Source organism: Papaver somniferum, chromosome 11, assembly GCF_003573695.1.
Source record: "Papaver somniferum cultivar HN1 chromosome 11, ASM357369v1, whole genome shotgun sequence".
Classification (NCBI taxonomy): domain Eukaryota; kingdom Viridiplantae; phylum Streptophyta; class Magnoliopsida; order Ranunculales; family Papaveraceae; genus Papaver; species Papaver somniferum.
The window spans coordinates 44718270-44741266 of record NC_039368.1 but is presented as its reverse complement, the minus strand read 5'-3'; the positions used below and the strand labels follow the sequence as shown (position 1 = coordinate 44741266).

General features: G+C 36.0%; 1 protein-coding gene across 3 annotated transcripts; it reads left to right on the top strand.

Moving 5' to 3' along the window:
* The first annotated feature begins 17523 nt into the window (after positions 1-17523).
* On the top strand, positions 17524-22653 carry LOC113321581 (plastidial pyruvate kinase 4, chloroplastic-like). 3 transcript variants are annotated; one of them, XM_026569462.1, is made up of 5 exons: positions 17524-17588; positions 18182-18283; positions 19189-19637; positions 19724-21385; positions 22184-22653. In XM_026569462.1, exons 2-5 carry the CDS (start codon positions 18200-18202, stop codon positions 22320-22322), a joined length of 2334 nt encoding a protein of 777 aa, XP_026425247.1. In that variant the 5' UTR covers positions 17524-17588; positions 18182-18199; the 3' UTR covers positions 22323-22653. The 3 variants fall into 3 exon arrangements, with proteins under 3 accessions (XP_026425247.1, XP_026425248.1, XP_026425249.1); XM_026569463.1 differs by lacking the exon at positions 17524-17588 and adding an exon at positions 17597-17648; XM_026569464.1 differs by lacking the exon at positions 17524-17588 and adding an exon at positions 17682-17843.
* Positions 22654-22997: the final 344 nt, after the last annotated feature.

Here is a 22997-nt window from a genome sequence, read left to right as displayed (position 1 = left end):
AAAACAATGTGAATCATAATGATTTCCTTTTCCGTAGAAAGAACAGGTTAGTTGAAGAGAGACATCGAAAGGAACCCATTCCAAACTCATAACCCTATTGGAAGACTGCAAGTCATGTAAACATTTTTTAGCAGATGCTTCCTTTGGATTAATTTTCTTCATGTACTATAATCCCTTGTGATAATTAAAGAACGACATAGAAGAAGATTTTCTCATTAAGATAGAGTTTTGTTTTTTTCAAGGAATTGCACTGTTCCTGGTCTAGGAGAAGAGATGCAACCAGTTTGTCTTTTTCAGCATAAATGTTGTTCAGATATGATGAATGAGTCTCGATCAAACGTTTTTCTCTAATTGAATCTTCTTTAACAATATCTTCAAGAACACTAATTTTTTCACGCAGTAGGGTAGTTTCTTGAACAAGGTTTTCGATATTGTAAGAGAATGACTCGACAATACTGTAAAGTTCCCGTTATCGACCAAGAGACTTCCCGAGTTCATCAATGAGCTGAGCATGTTTTTCTTCAAGAGACTTTATTTTAGAAACGTGAAAATCAATAATCTCAGCAAATTTTTTAATGTTCCGGTGAGTTCCATTTCAGCTTCTGACATAGTGTCAATTGTCTCATCAGGGCGAATGTTATCAGAATCTGATAGCAAAAATTTTCTACCTTGGGATTCTGAAGAATCAACTAAGGAGTTATCCTTTGAGGTAAGCCCAAGACATTTGGCATAATCAAAAACTTTGGAGGACATTTTTTATGTGCGTAAGAATGAGACAATCTATCCACAGAAATCATATTGCTACAAACACAGACTTATGAGGTCTTAAACGTGTTTGCCTACTCTGATACCAATTGAAAAAGCGGGGGTCTAACAACCACACCCAATATTTTGTTCAGGCAATCTGTATGGACTTACTCCAATATAATTCAAAGAGAAAAAACTAGACAGTCAGACTCAATCAAGGAAAATATATCCAAGAGTTATATATTAATTTGTCAAATCAATCTGCAATCGAACATATAGAAATATGTGAGCCGGATTAATATGAGAAATAAGTTGGATGGTACCAAATACCAATATGCAAGCGTCAATCAATTTCAATCAACAACCAAAGGTTGGATTCACCAATTGATTGAACTACGTACAACCTGTGATATTTCAATTATATAGAAAATATAATACAGAAAAGAAATAACAGAGACACCAGAAATTTTGTTAACGAGGAAACCACAAATGCAGAAAAACCCCGGGAGCTAGTCCATATTTGAACACCACATTGTATTAAGCCGCTATAGACTATAGCTTTCTACAAGTTAACTTCAGACTGAAATATAGTTGAGACCTAACCAATTTCACACTGATTAAGGCACAGTCGCGTTCCTTACGCCTCTGAATCCCAGCAGGACTCTACACACTTGATTCCCTTAGATGATCTCACCCACAACTAAGAGTTGCTACGACACAAAGTCGAAGACTTGATAAACAAATATGTCTCACACAGAAAAGTCTATTGAATAGATAAATCTGTCTCCCACAGAAATACCTACGACTTTTTATTCCGTCTTTTGATAAATCAAGGTGAACAGGAACTGATTGATACACTGGACATATATTCCCGAAGAACAGCCTAGTAATATCAATCACCTCACAGTAATCTTAATTGTATGGTAGTGGAACAAGATATTGTGGAATCACAAAGAATGAGACGAAGATCTTTGTGATTACTTTTTATCTTACCTATCGGAAATTAAATCTCGAACAAATCCTAGAGAAGATAGTACTCAATACGGTAGAACAAAGTAAGATCAGAAAACGCAACTACGGAGAAAATAGTTGGGTCTGCCTTCAGAATTCCAATGAAGTCTTTAAGTCGTTAACCTATAATGATTTTAGAAAAACCTAGGTTAAAGGATAATCGACTCTAGTCGCAACTTGTAACACCCCGAGTTCCGGACCAGGATCAAACCCATATGGAGGTCCAAACTCGAAGCGTTACGGGTCAGAAAGAGATTAAAAAGTTTTATTTTCTATAGTTAATACCCTTTCTAACATGCAAAACTTCATAAATCATATTAATAAATTCTATTTCTAATTTATTTATTTTTTTCTTTAAGTTCTTATATTTTCCAAGTTCAAAAATCCCAAGCATTATTTAACACTAAATTAAACTTTCATGCAAAATTAAAACACAAATGGAATGTGATTGGTTTCCAATTTTGACCGACTTTTCACCTATATTTATTCTCCTAATGAATGCTATTAAATCTCATATTTATATCATAATGCCATATTAGTTAATTACATTATATGAACATATTTCACACACACAAAATCCATTTTATTAACGTACTCTGTCACCACGAAAAAGGAAAGAGTAATACAATTACACATACAAGAGTTATAGCAAAGCAATTAAATACACATGCATAATAATAATCATTATTTTTACATCTGTTTTCTTTCTTCATTTGCTTCTTTTTTTTCTAAAAATCCAGATCTTTCCATTTATTAATTTCCTAACATATTTCATTAAACATATTATAATAAATATTCATGTTCCACAAATAGATTAATTATTATAGACCCACTATAATATATTTTCATGTTCAACAAAAATGTTATTATAAATGTATAGTTGGGTTTATATATATTTTATGTCATACGGGCCACGGTATGAAATCAAAAATTCGAACCAAAAACACTGGGTATCACATTCTACCACCCTTAATTTAGTCCCTAAATTTAGAGCATATCAAAATAACAAAATGCACAATTAAATACAGTTTCACACACAACTAATTATCATGCAAATTTCGAAAACAATCAAGAAATCAGCAAACGAAAATTTAAGCAATCAACCAACAATCATGCATGCCAATTCATATGTTTTTTTTATCATTATTATATTTGCTTTTATCAAGATCCCATTCAAGATCTAAAGCCTAGAGCTCTGATACCAACTTGTAACACTCCGAGTTCCGGACCAAGGTCAAACCCATATGGAGGTCCAAACTCTAAGCGTTACGGGTCGGAAAGAGATTAAAAAGTTTTATTTTCTATAATTAATACCCTTTCTAACATGCAAAACTTCATAAATCATATTAATAAATTCCATTTCTAATTTATTTATTTTTTCTTTAATTTCTTATATTTTCCAAGTTCAAAAATCCTAAGCATTATTTAACACTAAATTAAACTTTCATGCAAAATTAAAACACAAATGGAATGTGATTGGTTTCCAATTTTGACCGACTTTTCACCTATATTTATTCTCCTAATGAATGCTATTAAATCTCATATTTCTATCATAATGGCATGTTCGTTAATTATATTCTACGAACATATTTCACACACACCAAATCCATTTTATTAAGGTACTCCATCACCACGAAAAAGGAAAGAGTAATACAATTACACATGCAAGAATTATAGCAAAACAATTAAAAACACATGCATAATAATAATCATTATTTTTAAATCTGTTTTCTTTCTTCATTTGCTTATTTTCTTTCTAAAAATCCAGATCTTTCCATTTATTAATTTCCTAACATATTTCATTAAACATATTATAATAAATAGTCATGTGCCCCAAATAGATTAATTACTAGAGTCCCACTATAATATATTTTCATGTTCCATAAAAATGTTATTATAAATGTATAGTTGGGTTTTTATATATTTTATGTCATATGGGCCACGATATGAAATCTAAAATTCGAACCAAAAACACTGGGTATCACACAACTAGTATCACACATGAGGTGTGGGGATTAGGTTTTCCAGTTGATAGAGTTCTCCCTTATATAGTCTTCAAATCAGGGTTTGCAATCAATGCTACCTTGGTAACAAAGCATTCAATATTCACCGAAAACCTGATTAGAGTCAAGCTAATATATTTCAACCGTTAGATTGTCTTAGATTGTTACACACAAATGAAATATTCCTTCGTTTAGATATGGGTAACCATACCTAAACGTGTACACATAGTTGGCTTAACAATAGTTAACCGAAGTTAACCATATGAACCTTGTTTATATTAATCACAACTAGTTCAAATGACTCAAATGAAACTAGTTATAGAGTTGTTCAATTGTTTATATTCTCATAGAAGTATACAAGATACAATTGAAGCAAAGTCGGTTTTGATTCACTCGAATCAATTCATGAACATTATAGCCACGGTTTGCAAATATTACATTCCTTATTATATAGATGTATTTTTTTCATGAGTATGTAAACATACATAACCAATTTTAGAACTTAACTCACTCAGATATGCAAACAGGTACGCATACCTAAGTTCTCGGACTTGGTCTTGTTCGCCAGTATGCAAACGGGTACGCATACCGTCGTTCATGACCGAACTCAGTTGAATCAGTACGCATACGGGTATGCATGCTATAGTTCTCGGACTTCAACTGTTGAATCAGTACGCATACGGGTATGCATCCCGGACTTGAATACACTTGCAACAGTTAGCATACAAATACGAACATTGTTATATCCAATCAAAGGTTAATAGTTCTAAACTCCCATTTTAATCATTGAAACATTCTTGGAAGACGAGAATAGTTGTCTCACACAAACTATTAGCTTCAAAGCAATATTCAAGTGATCAAATGATCAATACGGAACGATCTGAGTCTACATCAAATGAGTGTCTCACACAAATCATGTAAGATGTTACCGGGAGATTTTCACATGATCATCTTTTGACTTTCATCAAGAATAAAAGATTAACTTAGTTAAATCAAAAGCTTACCAACACATATTTCGAGAAATATGTGAGCGAGTTAAACTCAGCTCGAAATTTAAAATGTGTATAATGTAAAGTCTATATAGCTATACGAATTTTGTCTCAATAGGAGATAGAATAGAAATAGACTTCTGAGTGATAGATGAGTTCAAGACTCCACATACCTTCTGTCGATGAAGTTCCACAAGCTCCCCTTAGTAGTTCTTCATCTTCAATCGATGAACGCCGCGAAGTCTAAAGATCAACTACACATTGTATTCTAATCCGATGCATAGCTATAAGTAGAGTAGAAATCAAGACTTATAATTTTGACAACTAAACTTGACAAACAAGCTTGAGATAGCAACGCTTACGAGTTCGACCGAGCAGTGCTCTAACACCGCCAAATACACAAGAGACATGAATATTCTAAACATGGATACCAAACCACATGCAAGAGATTCTTGAATTTGTAAAGAAATATTTGAAGGAACTGAAAACATCCAACAATATAGTTCTTGGCATGTTGGAGATGGTGTTGAAATCAACATTTGGAAAAACAAATGGATTGCTGATCCAACTATAAAACTTACTGAACTATACAATTACCCTGAAGAGTGCATTCTTGTGAAACATCGCATCTCTAATGAAGGAGATTGAGATGACACTAAATGCAATAATGGTTCTGTCAGAAATCCAGGCATTTAAGGATACTAAGATAAACACAGGCGAGAATGATCTAATTAGACCGGATTTGACAGAAAACAAATACTTTTATTGTAAAACTCTTTATAATGCTAAACTATAGGAAATATATAATCTAGACACTAAACTTGCAGATTGGATTAAGATATGGAATGGAAAATGCTCTAGCGATAAATCTGTTCCTCTGTAAATGTGCTCATAAAATACTTCCCAGATACGTAAAAACAACATGTATGCTGCATCACATTGACCCCATATGCAAATCTTGCGACAATAAGGAGGAATCTATATTTCACATGTTCATTGAGTTTCAATTTGTTGTCCAGGTTGGCTTGGGCTATTAAGATGCAGTCATATCATTGGAGAAGCTCCAAAAACTTTCCTTGATTGGCTAAATTCTTGGGTAGGGAAAAATAAATAGCAAACTGCAACATGCGCTTCTACTTGTCAGTACAGTTGGAAGGCTATATCTGACCTGATTTTTGACTCTGCTACTCTTAATGTAAAGCAAACTATTAAAAGTATTAACAATCATCTTTGTTATCGTAACAACATAATATACATAACTACATTTTGAATAATCATTATTACAGGAGATATGATACTATACAACCAACTTGCCATTCTTCAACTAATTTGGAGCAATATGGGGTAAATATAAAGATTTGTATTCTTCTAGCACTAAGAATCACACTAGTTATATTGCGTTAACTGTTTATAACTTTGCAGGATAATTTATTGGGTCTATAGGAATCCAAGATACCGTGGAACGGATGGAACAAGCAAAGGAGCTAAATTATCTTTTGATTGGGGAAAGGAAATGAAAAGAATAAATGTGACAATGGACGTTGAAGATGTACCTACACTAGATATTTCCAAATATCTCTACCAGGATACGGTGCAAGGGCATTTACCAATATGCTCCCAAGATGGTTATCAGAAGGGCATAGAAGAAAGATTGCACTGTAGTGAACTCACTAAAATTGTTAGACTAGTAAGAATTTCAGTCACTAGAATTGAAGAGAAAAAGAGAAGAGAAGATCTGAAGAGGGAGAAGTTGAGAATATCAGGGAAGAAGATGAAGATAAAGAAGAAGAGCAAGACACAGAGAGAGAGATAAGAAAATAAGTGTAGGAAAAAGATTTCAGATATCAATAATTTCATGTCCTTTACATCCACAACAAGGACAAATATAAGGCTAGAAAAACAACAAGCACCCATCACGTACTGCATGTGAATGGGGATAAAGGAAGGCAATAAATGATAAGGGCACCCTAAGCAAATAAGCATAAAAGAGCTAAGCAGCTAACAGAGGTGCGTGACAACTGCCTACTGCTCCAAATGATCCTTGTCCTCAAGGATCACCTTAGGAAAGTTCTGCCAAATAAAATCCTTGTCCTCCCAAGTGGCATCATCAGTAGTGGAATTGGACTAGTGGACTAACACTTGAGAAACAATCTGTTTGTTCTTTTTAACCAACCTGAAGTCTAGAATATGCAAGGGGCTATCTTCATGCAACCTTCACTGTCAAGAGTTGGAAGAGCAGTTTGAGGAGCCACACCTTGTCCAATATTGAGATTTAACTGAGAAACATGGAAGACATGATGGATCCTTGAAGTATCTAGTAGCTGCAGCTTATAAGCTACTTCTCCCATTTTGGCTAAGACTTGATAGAGTCCAAAGAATTTAGCAGCTAATTTGAGATTTCTTCTCAACTGAACTGAGGTTTGTCTGTAGGGTTGTAACCTGAGATAAGCCCAATCTCCCACCTGAAATGATCTTTTCATTATATTGTTATCAGCATGTTGCTTCATCCTGTGGTGTGCTTCTTCTAATGTAGACTTGAGCAAAAACATTCATAGCTTGCCTCTGCTGTAAATAATCATAAACCTTTGCATTTATGGCTGAAGTAATCACTCCAAATTGTGGTGGTGAATACCCATAAAGAGCCTGGAATGGAGTAAGGTGTAGGCTAGAGTGATAAGTGGAATTAAACCACCAATCTGCCAAAGATAACTAACTGACCCATTTAGTTGGCCTGTAGATTGTCATACACCTGAGATATGTTTATATACAAGCATTCACTCTCTCAGTTTGGCCATCTTTCTGTGGATGATAGGCTGTGCTGAGATGTAGTGATGTGCCCAGCTTCTTAAACAACTCTTGCCAAAAATTTCTCAAGAAAACACTATCTTTGTCAGAGACAATTGTTCGAGGAAGACCATGAAGCTTATAGATGTTATCCAGGAACATTTTTGAAACTGATTGAGCTGTGTAGGGGTGACTCATGGAAATGAAATGGCAATACTTAGTAAATCTGTCAACTATTACCATGACGACTTCCCTACCTTCTGACTTATGCAGTCCTGTGATAAAGTCCATACTAATATGTTGCCATGCTTGATCAGGAACTGGTAAAGGTTGTATAAGTCCTCCTGGTAAAGTGTTTACCCCTTTATGTTGCTGACACACTTCACATTCTGCTACAAATTGGAAAATTTCCTTCTTCATATGAGGCAAATAATTTTTTTTTAGCCCTTTGATAACTAGCCTGTGTACCGTAATGCCCACCCATGGAATAAGAGTGAATTTCAAACATAATTTGATGTCTTAGCTCTATAAATTCCCACATAAATTATTCCCTTATACCTGAGTACACCTTGAGAATAAGAGAAAGGTGGTACACTGTCAGCTGAAATGAGGAGTTTTTGTATAATGCTTTGAGAATGTTCATCATGTTCATAGATAGAAATGATATCCTTTATCCAACTGGGTTGCACCTCAGAAATAACATTGCAGCTAGCAGTTTGTTGGTGAGAAACTCTAGATAATGCATCAACAACTCTATTTTCATAACCCTTCTTGTACACCAGCTCATAGTTATATCCCAATAATTTTGATAACCATTTTTGTTGCAATAATGAATGTAACCTCTGCTCCATAAAAAATTTAATGCTTTGATGATCAGTATAGATTTTAAAATGGTTACCTAGTAAGTAAGACCTCCATTTAGCGACTGCCATGACAATAGCTAATAACTCCTTTTCATATGTGGAGTAGGATAGAAATCTGATTCCCATGCCTTTGCTGAAGTATGCTATTGGTTGTCTGTTCTGCATGAGAACTGCACCCACACCATTATCTGAAGCATCCGTCTCTACTTCAAACGGCTTTGAAAAGTCAGGCAATGCTAAAACTGGAGTAGTTTCCATGGCTAGCTTGAGTTGTTCAAATGCTGATTGTGTTGCTGGACTCCATTTAAAATTGTTCTTCTTGAGTAATTTAGTAAGTGGCTTAATAATCAACCCATAATGTTGCACAAACTTCCTATAATATCCAGTTAACCCCAAAAATCCCCTTAACTCCTTGATATTGCTTGGTGGCCATTTGAGCATGCTTTGTATCTTTGATGGATCAGCTGCCACTCCTTCATCATTAATGACATGTCCTAGGTACTCTACTTGTTGTTGACCAAAAGAACACTTGCTAAGTTTAGCAAAGAGAGAATGCTCTTGTAAGAGTGATAAGGTGGTTTTCAAATGTTGTAAATGGGTTTTCATGTGAGGGTTGTAAATGAGAATGTCATCAAAGAAGACAGGAATGAACTTTCTGAGATGAGGTTTGAAAATATCATTCATGAGAGCTTGGAAAGTAGCAGGGGCATTGGTTAAGCCAAATGGAATTACTAGGAACTCAAAGTGTCCTTGATGGGTTCTGAAAGCAGTTTTCTGTACATATGCTGGATACACTCTAATTTGATGATAGTTTGCCCTGAGATCAATCTTACTAAACACCTTAGCTCCTTTAAGTTCATCAAGCAATTCATCTATAATGGGAATGAGATATTTTTCTTTAATAGTAAGATCATTCAACTTTCTATAATCAACACAAAACCTCTAACTACCATCTTTCTTCTTAACTAGAATTATGGGAGATGAAAAAGGACTGTGACTTGGTTGAATGACTCCTGTAGCTAGCATTTCTTGAACCAATTTCTCTATGACTTCTTTTTGGACATAAGGAATTCTATATGACATTTGGTTAGGGGGAGAAGCTAATGGTTTGAGTGGAATGTGATGATCATGATCTCTTGGTGGAGGTAAAGTTGTTGGTTCCTTAAAGACTTTTGGATAAGTATCAAGCAGATTAGAAATTTGGGAAGGAACTTCAGTTTCCACTTTTGAAACAATTATAGAATAAAGTTGGCCAACTATACCATGCTTATTTTTCTTAAGAAATTTATGTAACGCTGAGCTAGAGATTTGTGATACCTTTGTTATTTCCTTTTCTCCCCGCAACACCACTTTTTTCTCTCCTTTAGTGAAAGTAATAGGTAGCTTGTTGAAGTCAAAAACTATAGGACTTACTCCTCTCATCCAGTCCACCCCCAATACTATTTCACACCCACCAAGATTAAGAAGCCTCATATCAAACTAAAAATCATACCCTTGCATTTTCCAATTGAATGCAGGACACTTAGCATCACTCACAAGATTATTCCCATTAGCTACTGCTACCTGCATGGTTACAGCTGGTTCAATGTAAACTCCACACAACTTAGCAGCTTCATGATCTATAAAACTATGAGTGCTCACACTATCAATGAGTACGAACAGCTGGAGGATCTATGAAACTTGAGTTCTTCAAAATATTCTTGATAATCCAACACAGTTCCTACTTGGGAAAGTTTGTTGAATTCTCCTACAATATCATCATGCCCTAATTCTTGGAATCTGTTGTTAACTGCTGTAGTAAATTCTTCCCATGTAACAACAGGTTTCTCTTCTTAAAAGTCATGGTACCATACATCAGCTCGGCCTTCCAAATACAAAAATTCTAAATGAACCTTTTGTTCATCCTCCACATATTGTATAAGAAAGTACTTTTTACATTTACGAATCCAAAATCTAGGATTAGTACCATCAAACTTAGGAAATTCTACTTTAGGTTCTGACTGATGATACTGATGCTCATGAACATGTGTATGTGAATTATTTGTGTTGCGAGATGAATCATGAAACTCACCATTTTTCGTTGTATGACTTGAGCTTGGATTTGGACCTAATACTCCTTGTGATGGTATAAGAATATGACCAATTGGAATTCTTCCTTGTTTTTCTCTACTTTCTCGAAGTAGTTCTTTAATGGAATGCATAAGTCTAGGTGATGTCTGTTCATATTTCTGATCTATTTTCCTGAGTAGATCTGCATGTTTAAGAGCAAGCTCATCTTTTTTCTAGTTGTATTCCTTATGAGATCTAGCTAGCTCGTCGATCTTCCGATTAAGTTCGTATATCGCAGCTTTGTTAGCCATGGAAGCAGTCAGAGAACCGACTGCTCTGATACCAATTATAGTGAACTCACTGCAATTGTTAGACCAGTAAGAATTTCAGTCACTAGAATTGAAGAGAAAAAGAGAAGAGAAGATCTGAAGAGGGATAAGTTGAGAATATCAAGGAAGAATATGAATATAAAGAAGAAGAGAAATACACAGAAAGAGATATAAGAAAATAAGTGGAGGAAAAAGATTTCATATATCAATAATGTCATGTCCTTTATAGCCACAACAAGGACAGATATAAATCTAGAAAAACAACAAGCACCCATCACGTACTGCATGTGAATGGGGATAAAGGCAGGCAATAAATGATAAGGGCACCCTAAACAAATAAGCATAAAAGAACTAGGCACCTAACAGAGGTGCATGACATGCACCAAGTTTTGTTTCAGCTTACAAATCAGCTTATTTGTAAAACAAACAATATTGATGCTTTAAATTTAGCTTAATTGGTAAATGTGTGATATCCAGACCATCACTTGTTCACAAAATGATTGATGGTATGGAATCTGTCCGCAAACCAAATTTAGTACTGGATCAAGACATTGCAGAGCGCGGATCTTCTGTCCCAAAAATTTCCCGTCTCTTTGTCCTAACTAATAAACGTTCGATATGTGTCTTAGTTGAAACTAGTATTTTGGTTGTTACACAAAATAAGGAAAACGTATCTATTATCAAAATAAAAGGAAATATATATATATATATATATAGTTATTTTTATTGAAGATATTATTTCACTTTTAATTCATTTCTCACGGATTTGGCTTTATTGCTCTAAATTAAAAATAGTTCTTGTTTAGGGAAAGACTAAACTCCATGGAAACCTTGGTAAGCAGTTCATTTGTCTTCCTATTTTATCAATCATTTACTATGTCATATGCATTGGTGATCACTGTATGCTTCTGACTTAGGAGAGTATGTGTTTTTTGTTAGAACACATGCGGATAATTGTGGAGAAGATGGAGACCAGGTTCCTAAAAAAAATTAAATTTCGATAACGAGATAGATTGAAATACATCTTGTGATGAATATGGTGAAAAATCATCTGATATTATGAGAGTATACTATGTATGTACTCAAAAGTATGAGAGTAAGTCCAGACATTGTTTGGTTTCAGGATGTGCGGATCATACAAGGAATAGTTGGAGACTAAAGCTTAAGGATGGAGCCGTAACCATCTACATGGAGTGTATTTGGCATTCGAATGAATAAATAAATTTGGCATTACACTAGATTTAGTAGTGTTTTCATCAATGTTCAATTTCTTTGCTAGTGGGTTCTTTGCAGTCGAAAAGATACAATAAAACTATGTAGACAAATTAATGCAACCATATTTTCTTTTGATCAGTTGAGTGCTTTTCTTTCTATGAAATTATCATTGCATAGTATCGGTTTGTTTCTTATCAAAACCATATACTTGTTGGTTAAACTTCAACATAGAAGTTACTAACAAGCTGGTTAGGACAAGATTAGGAAATTGATGTAATCCTAAGGGAATTAGAAGTCATCTAGTTCTAAGAAAAGGAAAGACATGTAATAAGGTAATAGGACTAGGAAAAGGAATTCATAGTTATATATATATATGATCACCAAAGTTGTGGTTGATCATATGAGCAAGATTAGAGCTTGTGTTTAGTTTTGAGAGATTTTCTAAACATTAATAAAGAGAGTTGTCTTTATATAAGCTAAGTTTCATCTTGCAGTCGCCATTAATTGGTATCAGAGCTTGTTTCTGAGCCATGGAAAACGAAACCACCATTGTGGGTGCAAAACAGTTCACGCCACCATCAATACAAGTTCCAATCCTCAACGCCACAAACTACACAGTATGGGCCATGAGAATGAAGGTACTGATGAAAATCTACAAAGTTTGGGAAACAATTGATCCTGGTACATTGGACCCAGACAAAAACAATGTTGCCATTGGATTACTCTTTCAAGCAATACCAGAATGTCTTGTTCTACAAGTTGGTGAACAGGAAACTTCAAAGAAAATTTGGGATGCAATAAAGGCACGTAATCTCGGAGCTGATCGAGTTAAAGAAGCCCGTCTGCAAACCTTAATGTCTGAATTTGAAAGAGTGATGATGAAAGACACTGATACTATTGATAGCTTTGCAGGAAAGCTATCAGAGATAGCCTCAAAAGTTGCGTCACTTGGACAATCCATTGATGAAGATAAACTGGTAAAGAAGTTTCTCAATAGTTTACCAAGATCCAAGTATATTCATATCATAGCTTCTCTCGAACAAGTCTTAGATTTAAAGAAGACTAGCTATGAAGATATAATTGGAAGATTGAAAGCATATGAAGAGAGAATCCTTGATGAAGAAAACAATGGAAAAACTCAAGGAAAACTCTTGTACACAAACTCTTACCAACAAAACTCTGCGACAAGAGGAAGAGGTCGTGGAAGAGGTGGTAGAGGAAACAGAGGCCGAGGAAGGGGAGGAAGGTTTAACTCACAAGATAGAACAACAAGTCAGAATGATCAAAACCAAGGGAAAGAAAAGAAGGATAGATCAAACATTATTTGTTACAGATGTGATAAACCAGGACACTTCTCCTCTGTATGCCCTGAAAGAATACAAAAGATGGAAGAAGCAAACAAGAATGAAACAAGGGAAGCAGATACATCTCTTTTCATGCACGAAGTTGTATTCTTAAACGAAGGGAAACTAATACCAAAGAACTACGAATCAAAGGATGGAGAAGAAGGAATCTGGTATTTAGATAATGGAGCCAGCAATCACATGACTGGTAAGAGACACTACTTTTCTGAACTCAATGAAAAAATCAAAGGACAAGTGAAGTTTGGGGATGGATCTTCTGTAAAAATTGAAGGGAAAGGATCAATTCTATTTCAGAGCAAGACCGGAGAACAGAAGCTTGTCACAAACATCTACTTCATCCCAAACTTACAAAGCAACATTCTAAGTTTAAGACAAGCTACAGAAGTTGGATGTGATGTTAGAATGCGACAAGATTATCTTACAGTTCATGACCCAAGTTGAAGACTTTTAGATAGAGTCTCACGCTCACAGAATAGACTCTACAAGATAAGTCTCATGATTGGAAGGCCATTATGTCTGAATATGAGACTGGAAGATCAGACATGGAAGTGGCACGCAAGGTTAGGACACATAAGCTTTAGAACTTTAAAGGCAATGTCTCAGAACAAGATGGTTCGAGGGATACCACAGATAAACGATGAATCAAGGATCTGTGAATCATGTTTAGTTGGGAAACAAACGCGTCAAGGTTTTCCAAAAACAACAACATTCAGAGCCTCAAAGCCATTAGAGCTTCTTCATGCTGATTTATGTGGTCCTATTACACCACAAACCCTTGCAAATAACAAATACATATTTGTTATTATAAATGACTTCTCAAGATATATGTGGTCTATTCTTATGAAAGAAAAGAGTGAAGCATTCGACAGATTCAAAGCTTTCAGAAATCTGATAGAAAAAGAGTTAAAAGAGGAGGTCAAAATGCTTAGAACTGATAGAGGAGGAGAGTTCACTTCCTTAGAGTTCAACAAGTTCTGTGAGTCAAATGGAATCAAAAGGCAACTCACAGCACCATATACACCACAACAAAATGGAGTGGTGGAGAGGAGAAACATGACTCTAATGGAGATGACAAGAAGTTCTTTAAAGGTTATGCGGGTACCTAATTATCTATAGGGAGAAGCTGTACGACACTCCACATACCTAATAAACAGGATACCTACGAAAGCTCTGAAAGACATGACTCCATATGAAAGTTTGCGAAAGAGAAAACCAAACATAGATCATTTAAGATTGTTTGGTTGCAAAGCATACGCAAAAGTTGATTCTGCAACTCTTAAGAAACTGGATGATCGATCTCAGACTCTTGTGCATCTAGGAATTGAGCCTGGATCCAAAGCTTACAGATTATTCAATCCAACAACGAAAAGAGTGATAGTGAGTCGAGATGTGGTATCTGATGAAAAAGCAAACTGGAACTGGAAAGAAACTAATGATGGACCAAGTAGGGATCCAGGAATGTTTCACATGAGTTGGGGTCAAGTAATTGATGAAGGCGAAGGACCCATAATCATCAATACCAATGGAAACAATGATGTTAATCAAGAAGAAGAAGAGAATAATGAAAACACTGAGAATAACGAATAAGTAGAAGAAGAAGAAGAAGAGATCGATGAAATAACTCAACCCATTCCACTGCGAAAATCAACAAGACAGATACAAAAGACACAGTATCTGGAGGATTATGTTCTTCAAGCTGCAGAAGAATGTGAGATTATGTTACTTTCTGTTAATGATGAACCAAGGAATTTTCAGGAAGCAAAGGTGTCGACTAAATGGACACAAGCATGTAGAGAAGAAATTATTTCAATCAATAGAAACAAGACTTGGTTTCTAGTTGATAAGCCAGGTGGGGTAAAAGTGATTGGTCTTAAGTGGATCTTCAAAATAAAACGGAATGCTGATGGTACCGTCAACAAATATAAGGCAAGACTTGTAGCTAAGGGATACGTTCAAGAATCAGGCATAGATTTTGATGAAGTTTTTGCACCATTTGCTAGAATTGAAACAATACGCTTATTAATTGCAGAGGCAGCATCAAACTCATGGGAAATTCACCACTTAGACGTTAAGACAGTATTCTTACATGGTGAATTTCGAGAAGATGTGTATGTTGAACAACCAGAAGGTTTTGAAGTAAAAGGACAAGAGCATAAGGTTTATAAGTTATCAAAAGCTCTATATGGTATAAGAAAATCTCCTCGAGCCTGGAATACAAAGTTAGATCAAATATTAAGAAAAATCAGATTTGTTAAGTGCTTTAAAGAAACATCAGTATACAGAAGAGAAGAAAAGGGAACGCTTCTTGTGATTGCAGTCTATGTAGATGATTTATTTTTGACTGGCAACTCCCTTAAGGTGATCAATGAGTTCAAGAGAGAAATGTCATCAAAGTTTGAGATGTCAGACCTCGGAAAAATCACTTATTACCTTGGCATAGAAGTCCATCAAGGAGTAGATGGGATTCAGATTAAACAAGAAGCCTATGCAAGGAGAATTCTGAAAGAAGCAGGACTTGAAACTTGTAATCCAACTAAGATACCAATGGAGTTTGGACTTAAAGTTTCAAAGGCACAAGAAGAAGCTGAGATTGATCCAACGAGTTATAAAAGAAATGTTGGATACCTTAGATACTTGTTACACACAAGACCAGACTTGGCTTTCTCTGTGGGAGTAGCAAGCCGTTATATGCAGAGTCCACGCAAGTCTCATGGTGATGTAATAAAGCAGATATTGAGATATCTAAGAGGAACAATCAGCTATGGATTGAAGTATGGTCGAGGAGGATCAAAAGGAATTGTTGGGTATAGTGACAGCAGTCATAATATTGACCAAGATGATGGAAAAGGTACAACTGGTCATATATTTTATCTAGGTGAAGCACCTATTACATGGTGTTCACAGAAGCAAGACACTGTAGCCCTCTCATCCTGTGAAGCTGAGTTTATGGCCGCAACAGATTCAACTAAACAATCAATATGGCTTCAAGAACTGTTGGGTGAAATCAAAGGAAGAGAACCTGAAAAAGTTCTCATCAAGATTGATAATAAGTCTGCAATTGCACTCACTAAAAATCCAGTGTTTCATGGGAAGACGAAACACATTCACAAAAGGTATCATTTCATACGAGAATGCATCGAGAATGAGGTCATTAACGTTGAACACATACTAGGAACTGAGCAGAAAGCAGATATATTGACTAAGGCATTAACTCAGATCAAGTTTGAAGAAATGAGATAATTGATTGGAGTACAAGATATGTCACGGGTAAGGTTGAAGCTTAACGGGGAGAATGTTGGTTAAACTTCAACATAGAAGTCACTAACAAGCTGGTTAGGACAAGATTAGGAAATTGATGTAATCCTAAGGGAATTAGAAGTCATCTAGTTCTAAGAAAAGGAAAGACATGTAATAAGGTAATAGGACTAGGAAAATGAATTCATAGTTCTATATATATATGATCACCAAAGTTGTGGTTGATCATATGAGCAAGATTAGAGTTTGTGTTTAGTTTTGAGAGATTTTCTAAACATTAATAAAGAGAGTTGTCTTTATATAAGCTAAGTTTCATCTTGCAGTCGCCATTAATACTATCGTCCACTAAGATATCTAGTTTCACTTGGGCGCATATTCTTTCCATGAACTAGTGAAGCCAAGCTTAAACGAGAACTTGGCATGGAAGATACAATGAAGTTTGTTTGGTTTTGGGCTGTTAAAAGACCGACAACGGTATAAAAATAAAAATTGAAAATAAAGATGAAGATGAAACAACAAAGATAAAAATGAAAATTACTAAATATATATACGGTTTCCTTATTTTGTGTAACAACCAAAATACGGGTTATTTTGGTTAGTTTCAACTAAAACACATGTCAAACTTTTATTTGTCGGAACAGAGAGACGGGAAAATTTTGGGATAGAAAATGCGCGCCAGACATTGCAGTGTCTAGCCCCTGTCTTTTCGGCTGTAAATAAGAAATAACACTCCTCTTAGCAAAATTAGACGCTAGTGTATCAGAATCAAATCCGTCTTCTTAGCAATCAGTGGTTAGATTTATGAGGGTGAAATCAAGCGCTAACAATGTGCCAAGCGTATAAGAATCTGGCACGAGTTAGGCACGCGCGTGGATATAGTATATGGGATTTATCTGATTCGCAAAAGCGTAGTACTGTAGTAGAATCTTTACATACTCCTTGTCCGTAGGGAAAAGCTCAATATCGTCATTTGCGAACTGTGAGTACCCTCTCGAAACCCTATCTAAGTTAGAGGAGCCATTTCCTTTTCTTTTCTAAGGTTGCTGACTTTATCTCTCTGTATATAGTCCTGGATGACTAAATCTGATAACTGAATCCCTAGATTGTTTACTCAGAGTCTCAATTTTCTTTTGTTTAATTGGTTTCTCTAGTAGCTACAGCCAAAGTTGTAGTCAATCCGTTGTTAGCAATTCCAGAACCAATTACCACTTCTTTGTACTTTCAGGATGTCATGGTCTGTAGAGTGTTTTTTTTTTTTTTAATTGTTTGTTAGTTGTTGAAAACTATTTATTAAAAAAGCAACCTAATAACATAGTTTTTTTTACTCATAATTTATTGTCATATGTAATCTTGACCTAATCTCTTTAGTATATTTGGATACAGATTTTGTGCAGAAGTATGTAAGAATTTTACCACATTCAAGCTGGATTGCTCAGAAAATGTTAAACTAACAATACTACTAATAATAATGATTTTCCATACTAAGCATGAAATAACAAACACTTTAAACGGAATCAAAATTGAAAACCATTTTACTCTTCTGAGAATGCTTAATTCCTTGTGCATTTGCAGGCTTGAGTTAGCAGGTTCATGATCATTAGCCTGTGGATGATGCTGCATGTTCTTCCGCTTGGCTTGATGAAAAGTCAAATGTCATGTCAACGCCATGGGCTGGTACATTCATTTCGCCTCATTCAGACTACCTGATGATTACGTATTTTTGCAAGTCACATTTTCCGTGCTTATATTGTCAATAAGTTGATAAATGCATTTATACATGTGTATATGTTCTTTATTAATAGGAAATATGATGTGGGCTTTACATATTTGTCTTTTTCTCTGATCTTACCATGTTTGTATGCGTAACTGTTCGAATTACTCTATTTTTGGTGATCATCATTATATAAATTGTTTGTTCTGATACAATGAGATAGACTGGGGTGGCTTAAAGAAGACTAGGTTTAGCACCACTGTTGTGGTTACCACCTTCTTTGGTCCTCTCTTTCTCTCTCTCTCTCTCACTCTCACACACACACACACACACACACAATTCTTCTTACTACTTACTCCTCGTATATTGCTGATCTACTTATTTTCTGATTGGTTTTCTCGGGTACTGACCAGACGAAGTACTGAATTTCGTGTCTGTTAGCGAGACCCTAATCATTATTAAGGCAACCATTTAGCTAACATATCGCTCGTAGAAATGAGAGCTTCTCTTAAGTCTTACTCATAAAGACATTGGATGGTTTAGTACTTTGCTTGGCGTGTCTTTTTGGTTAGATCTTAGTCCTAGCAAACATGGATTTCAATTTCACTAGGATGATCACATAACTATTGGTAGGTGCAGGCGAATTTGAATATCACGTAGGGTCAACAATTATTTTTGACTGCCATGCATGTGCTTAATATAAAGAACACTGGCAGGGTGGTTGAGTTGTCTTTTGTTCCTGACGGGTTTTGTCCAGACCTTACAGTAATTCTGCATATTTGTTCTTTGGCTATTTTATTGCATCATTTAATTGGATTCAAATAGTTTCCTCTCAGCTGAGATGTTTGTGGTCTTTCCCATTCTGCAGGTTATTCAGGGGGCTAATTTTTCCGATTTTTCATTTCTGAAGACAAACAAAGTATTCTTTGGTCCAACTTGTAAGTTATACCTTGCAAGTCCTGTTCTCTCTTATCCTTGCAGTCTACAACAATTGAAACAGGTAAGAAACCAAACAAAGAGTCATATAGTTCTTGCGAATCACAATGGAAATGGTGAACATGAAGAAGGCAGGTCCACACCTATCAGTGATGATCAAGTGTTCACGTCCATTTTCTTGGCCTCGATAAATAATGATTCTCAAGAGAACTCCGCTGTTAACTCAAGTGTGTCAATTTCACACTCACAACTGAACCCCAAAGAACATGTTGTTGATCTTCCGGTGAACCGAAAAAACCTTCTTGACAGGTTAAAGGCTGTTCACTTGCATATCTCAGCCTCAGAACAATGGAATCTTTCTCGGATTGAACTATGCCACAGGTACAGTATGAGTTCCACTTCAAAAAAAGCTGTTACTTGTTATGCATGTATAGTAACTAATGCTCATTTTGGTTGGCATTTAACAGAAATTACTTGGTCAGTGCGAGAAACTTAATACACTATCTGGCATTGAAATGCCTAGATACTGAGCAGCTCCAAGAAGAACTTTCTGCTATTGGACTTCAGAATTTGGAAACGATCAATCCACATGTTCTTGCAAGTGTGTATTCCGGAATACAGCTGTTGAACAATCTGGAATCTCGTTTACTAGACAGCGAAGCTGAGGCAAATTCCGTTGATATAAATCATGTATTTTTCGGAGATAGTTTAAAAGTTTCAAAGCACAAGAATGAGGATTTTAGCAGAACCTCATTGAGAAGGAGGGCGGTCTCATACAAAGAATCGTTACTCGGTCCAATTCAAGATGGAAAACCATCCCACATCATGGCTACTGTTGGCAACGAAGCTATTGAATGTGAAACACTATTGGGTGACCTTCTCAGTAATGGGACCACCATTTTCCGAATTAATTGTGCACATGGGGTTCCGAGTGTTTGGAGCGAGATCATCAGAAGGATAAAGAGAAGCTCTAAGATGCTTGAGAAACCTTGTCGGATACTCATGGACTTAGCTGGACCAAAGCTTCGCACTGATCGCATGAAGGAGGGCCCATCTGTGATGAAAATTTCTCCGAAGAAGGATGCTACAGGAAGCGTAATTTTACCAGCTCAAGTTTGGTTATCTTACATAGGATTTGGATCTCCTCCTACACATTTGTCCCCAGATGTAGTTCTTTTTGTTGACAACAAACATCTCCTTAGTAGTTTAGAGGTAGGTGATGTCCTGAAATTCTGCGACACTAGAGGAAGAAAAAGGTCACTGAAGATATCCAAAAAGTGTCCTGTTTTTGCTGGTGTTGGTTTCATGGCTGAGTGCTCGAGGACTTCGTACGTGGAATCAGGCACCAAACTTCGTATAAAGAAAAAGCACGGTTGTTCCTCAGTTGGAAAAATAGTGAATGTTCCAGCAGTAGAAGAGTTTGTCAGGTTGAAAATTGGAGACTTGCTAATCATATCTCGAGATCCATGCTTAGCTTCAAATGAAGGGTCCCCAGTTGGTGGCCCGAGGGTATCTTGTTCATCTAGCTACTTATATGACTCGGTCAAACCTGGTGAGCCAATTGCTTTTGATGATGGGAAGATTTGGGGTGTAATCCAAGGAACCAGCAGTTCGGAGATTGTTGTCTCCATCACTCATGCAAGCCCTAAAGGATCTAAACTTGGACCGGAGAAATCCATCAACATCCCTCAGAGTGAAATTCGGTTCGAAGGCTTAACTTCTAAGGATCTATTGGATCTTGAGTTTATAGCTGAGCATGCTGACATGGTAGGGTTCTCGTTTATTAGAGATGTCAGCGATGTTATTGTTCTTCAGCAAGAATTAGAGAAGCGAAAACTTCAGAAACTGGGAGTTGTACTGAAAATCGAGACTCAGGGTGGGTTTGATAAGTTACCCTTTCTACTACTGCAAGCGATGCATTTGCCAAACCCCCTAGGAGTTATGATTGCTAGGGGAGATCTTGCTGTAGAGTGTGGATGGGAAAATCTGGCTGACATCCAGGAGGAGATCTTATCTATCTGTGGTGCTGCTCACATACCGGTCATTTGGGCAACTCAGGTACTGGAATCACTTGTTAAGTCAGGTCTCCCTACTCGAGCTGAGATTACAGATGTAGCAAATGGACAGAGGTAAATGCAACATACAATGATCCGGTTCCTTCGTTTTTGATATTTCCATGGTTCACGTACATAGAGCATATAATATATGTTGTATTCATACATCTGCATCTTTCTAACTTTTTTTTTCTCTAAGCTCTTTGATTTCTTGAGAATAGCTAAGACATGACCTCACAGTGTGATAGTTGTGACCCTGTAATGAAAAAATCACTTCTGTGTATGTTTTCTCATCATTGACTGAATTGCTAATGTGAACTTCCTGTAATGATTTGGACTAAAGCGTGGAGACAGAACATTCTCATATGCATAACTAATACTCTGAAATCTTAGAGCACCAATTGCTTGCTGTGAAATTACTTCAGATGAGCTTCTTACTGTTACTTTTATACTTTTCTGGTTCCAAGTGCTCAGTCAACCAATCACGATTTAGTGGTTTTAAAACGTACTGAAGACTGAAAATTTTATTCCTCACATTTCTGTTGTTAAAAAAACAAATAGGAGGTTGACCCAAATGTTGTGAGGAGCATCCTACTAGTTACATGGATAGGATCATTTGATGCTTTGAATCTCATTCCATGAATTAATAGGTGGGTTGTTGCTGATTCCTGCTAGCTTTTGTGTTGGACTGAGACCATCGTTTTCTTAGTGAACTGAGGAGAAAGGGAAGCCAATTCTACCTCTAGGTTTACTGTGTACGAAGAGAATATAGAAAAAGAAATGAAAAGAATAAAAATTAAGAAATATTTTTGAATTATGATATTTTGTCAACCTGGGTGCTTAATTTGAATTTAATTTTCTTTTTACTTTCAGGGCAAGTTGCATTATGTTGAATAAGGGGAAGTACATTACTGGCGCAGTTTCGACTTTGGATTCTATCTTGCGCAGCAGCGGCTCCCAGAAAATGAAGTCAAAGTTGAAGTCATTACTAGTCCCCAGCCAGCAACATTAACTGGTGCTAGATCTTGTCCCTGATTCTGCTTTACATGACGTGGCTGATGTTTCTATTAATAACAACTGGAAGAGAAAAGAAGAAGCAACTAAACTGTAAACAATATATGTACAGAAAAAGATCTCATACACCTAAGATAGCGATGTATAGCTTTAAACACATGAATCCCTGATTGCTTCAAGTGTTTGAAATCTGTTTTGGAATATATGGCAAGTACGCTAACCACCAAGGAGATCGAGGTGGCCGCGAAGAAGATGCAGAAGACCAAGTCTTTGTATCCTAGCAAGAAAAAATTTACCTAGTATGTGCGATTAGTGCCAAACCATGTTAATATCTGTGTCCTCTCCCTTTATCTCTGATTACATACTAATCACGTTTCATAGAACTCTAGAAATGTTAGAAAATCCTTTGATGATACGTTCCTCTTATTAACTCTAGATTGCTACAAAGAATGAGCACAATTCGAGATACCGAACTTCACCATCTATCGATTTTAATTTCGATCGTTAATTTTCAACGATTGATCTTCAAAATAGTAGATGGCGGTGTCATACATTTTGGATTGTGCTCATTTTTTGTAGGATTGTCGAGTTTCAAAAGAACAACTTATCACCAAAGTATTGGCTACAAACTTATTGTCGTTCGGACTCTAAAAAAAACTTGGTGCAAATCTTA

Bases quoted from the DNA above. Each gene is read 5' to 3' on its own strand.
- LOC113321581 (XM_026569462.1), top strand. From the start codon at position 18,200: ATGATCATTAGCCTGTGGATGATGCTGCATGTTCTTCCGCTTGGCTTG. The intron at 18,284-19,188 runs GTACATTCATTT...CCCATTCTGCAG, and splicing joins CATGTCAACGCCATGGGCTG to GTTATTCAGGGGGCTAATTT. The intron at 19,638-19,723 runs GTACAGTATGAG...GGCATTTAACAG, and splicing joins CGGATTGAACTATGCCACAG to AAATTACTTGGTCAGTGCGA.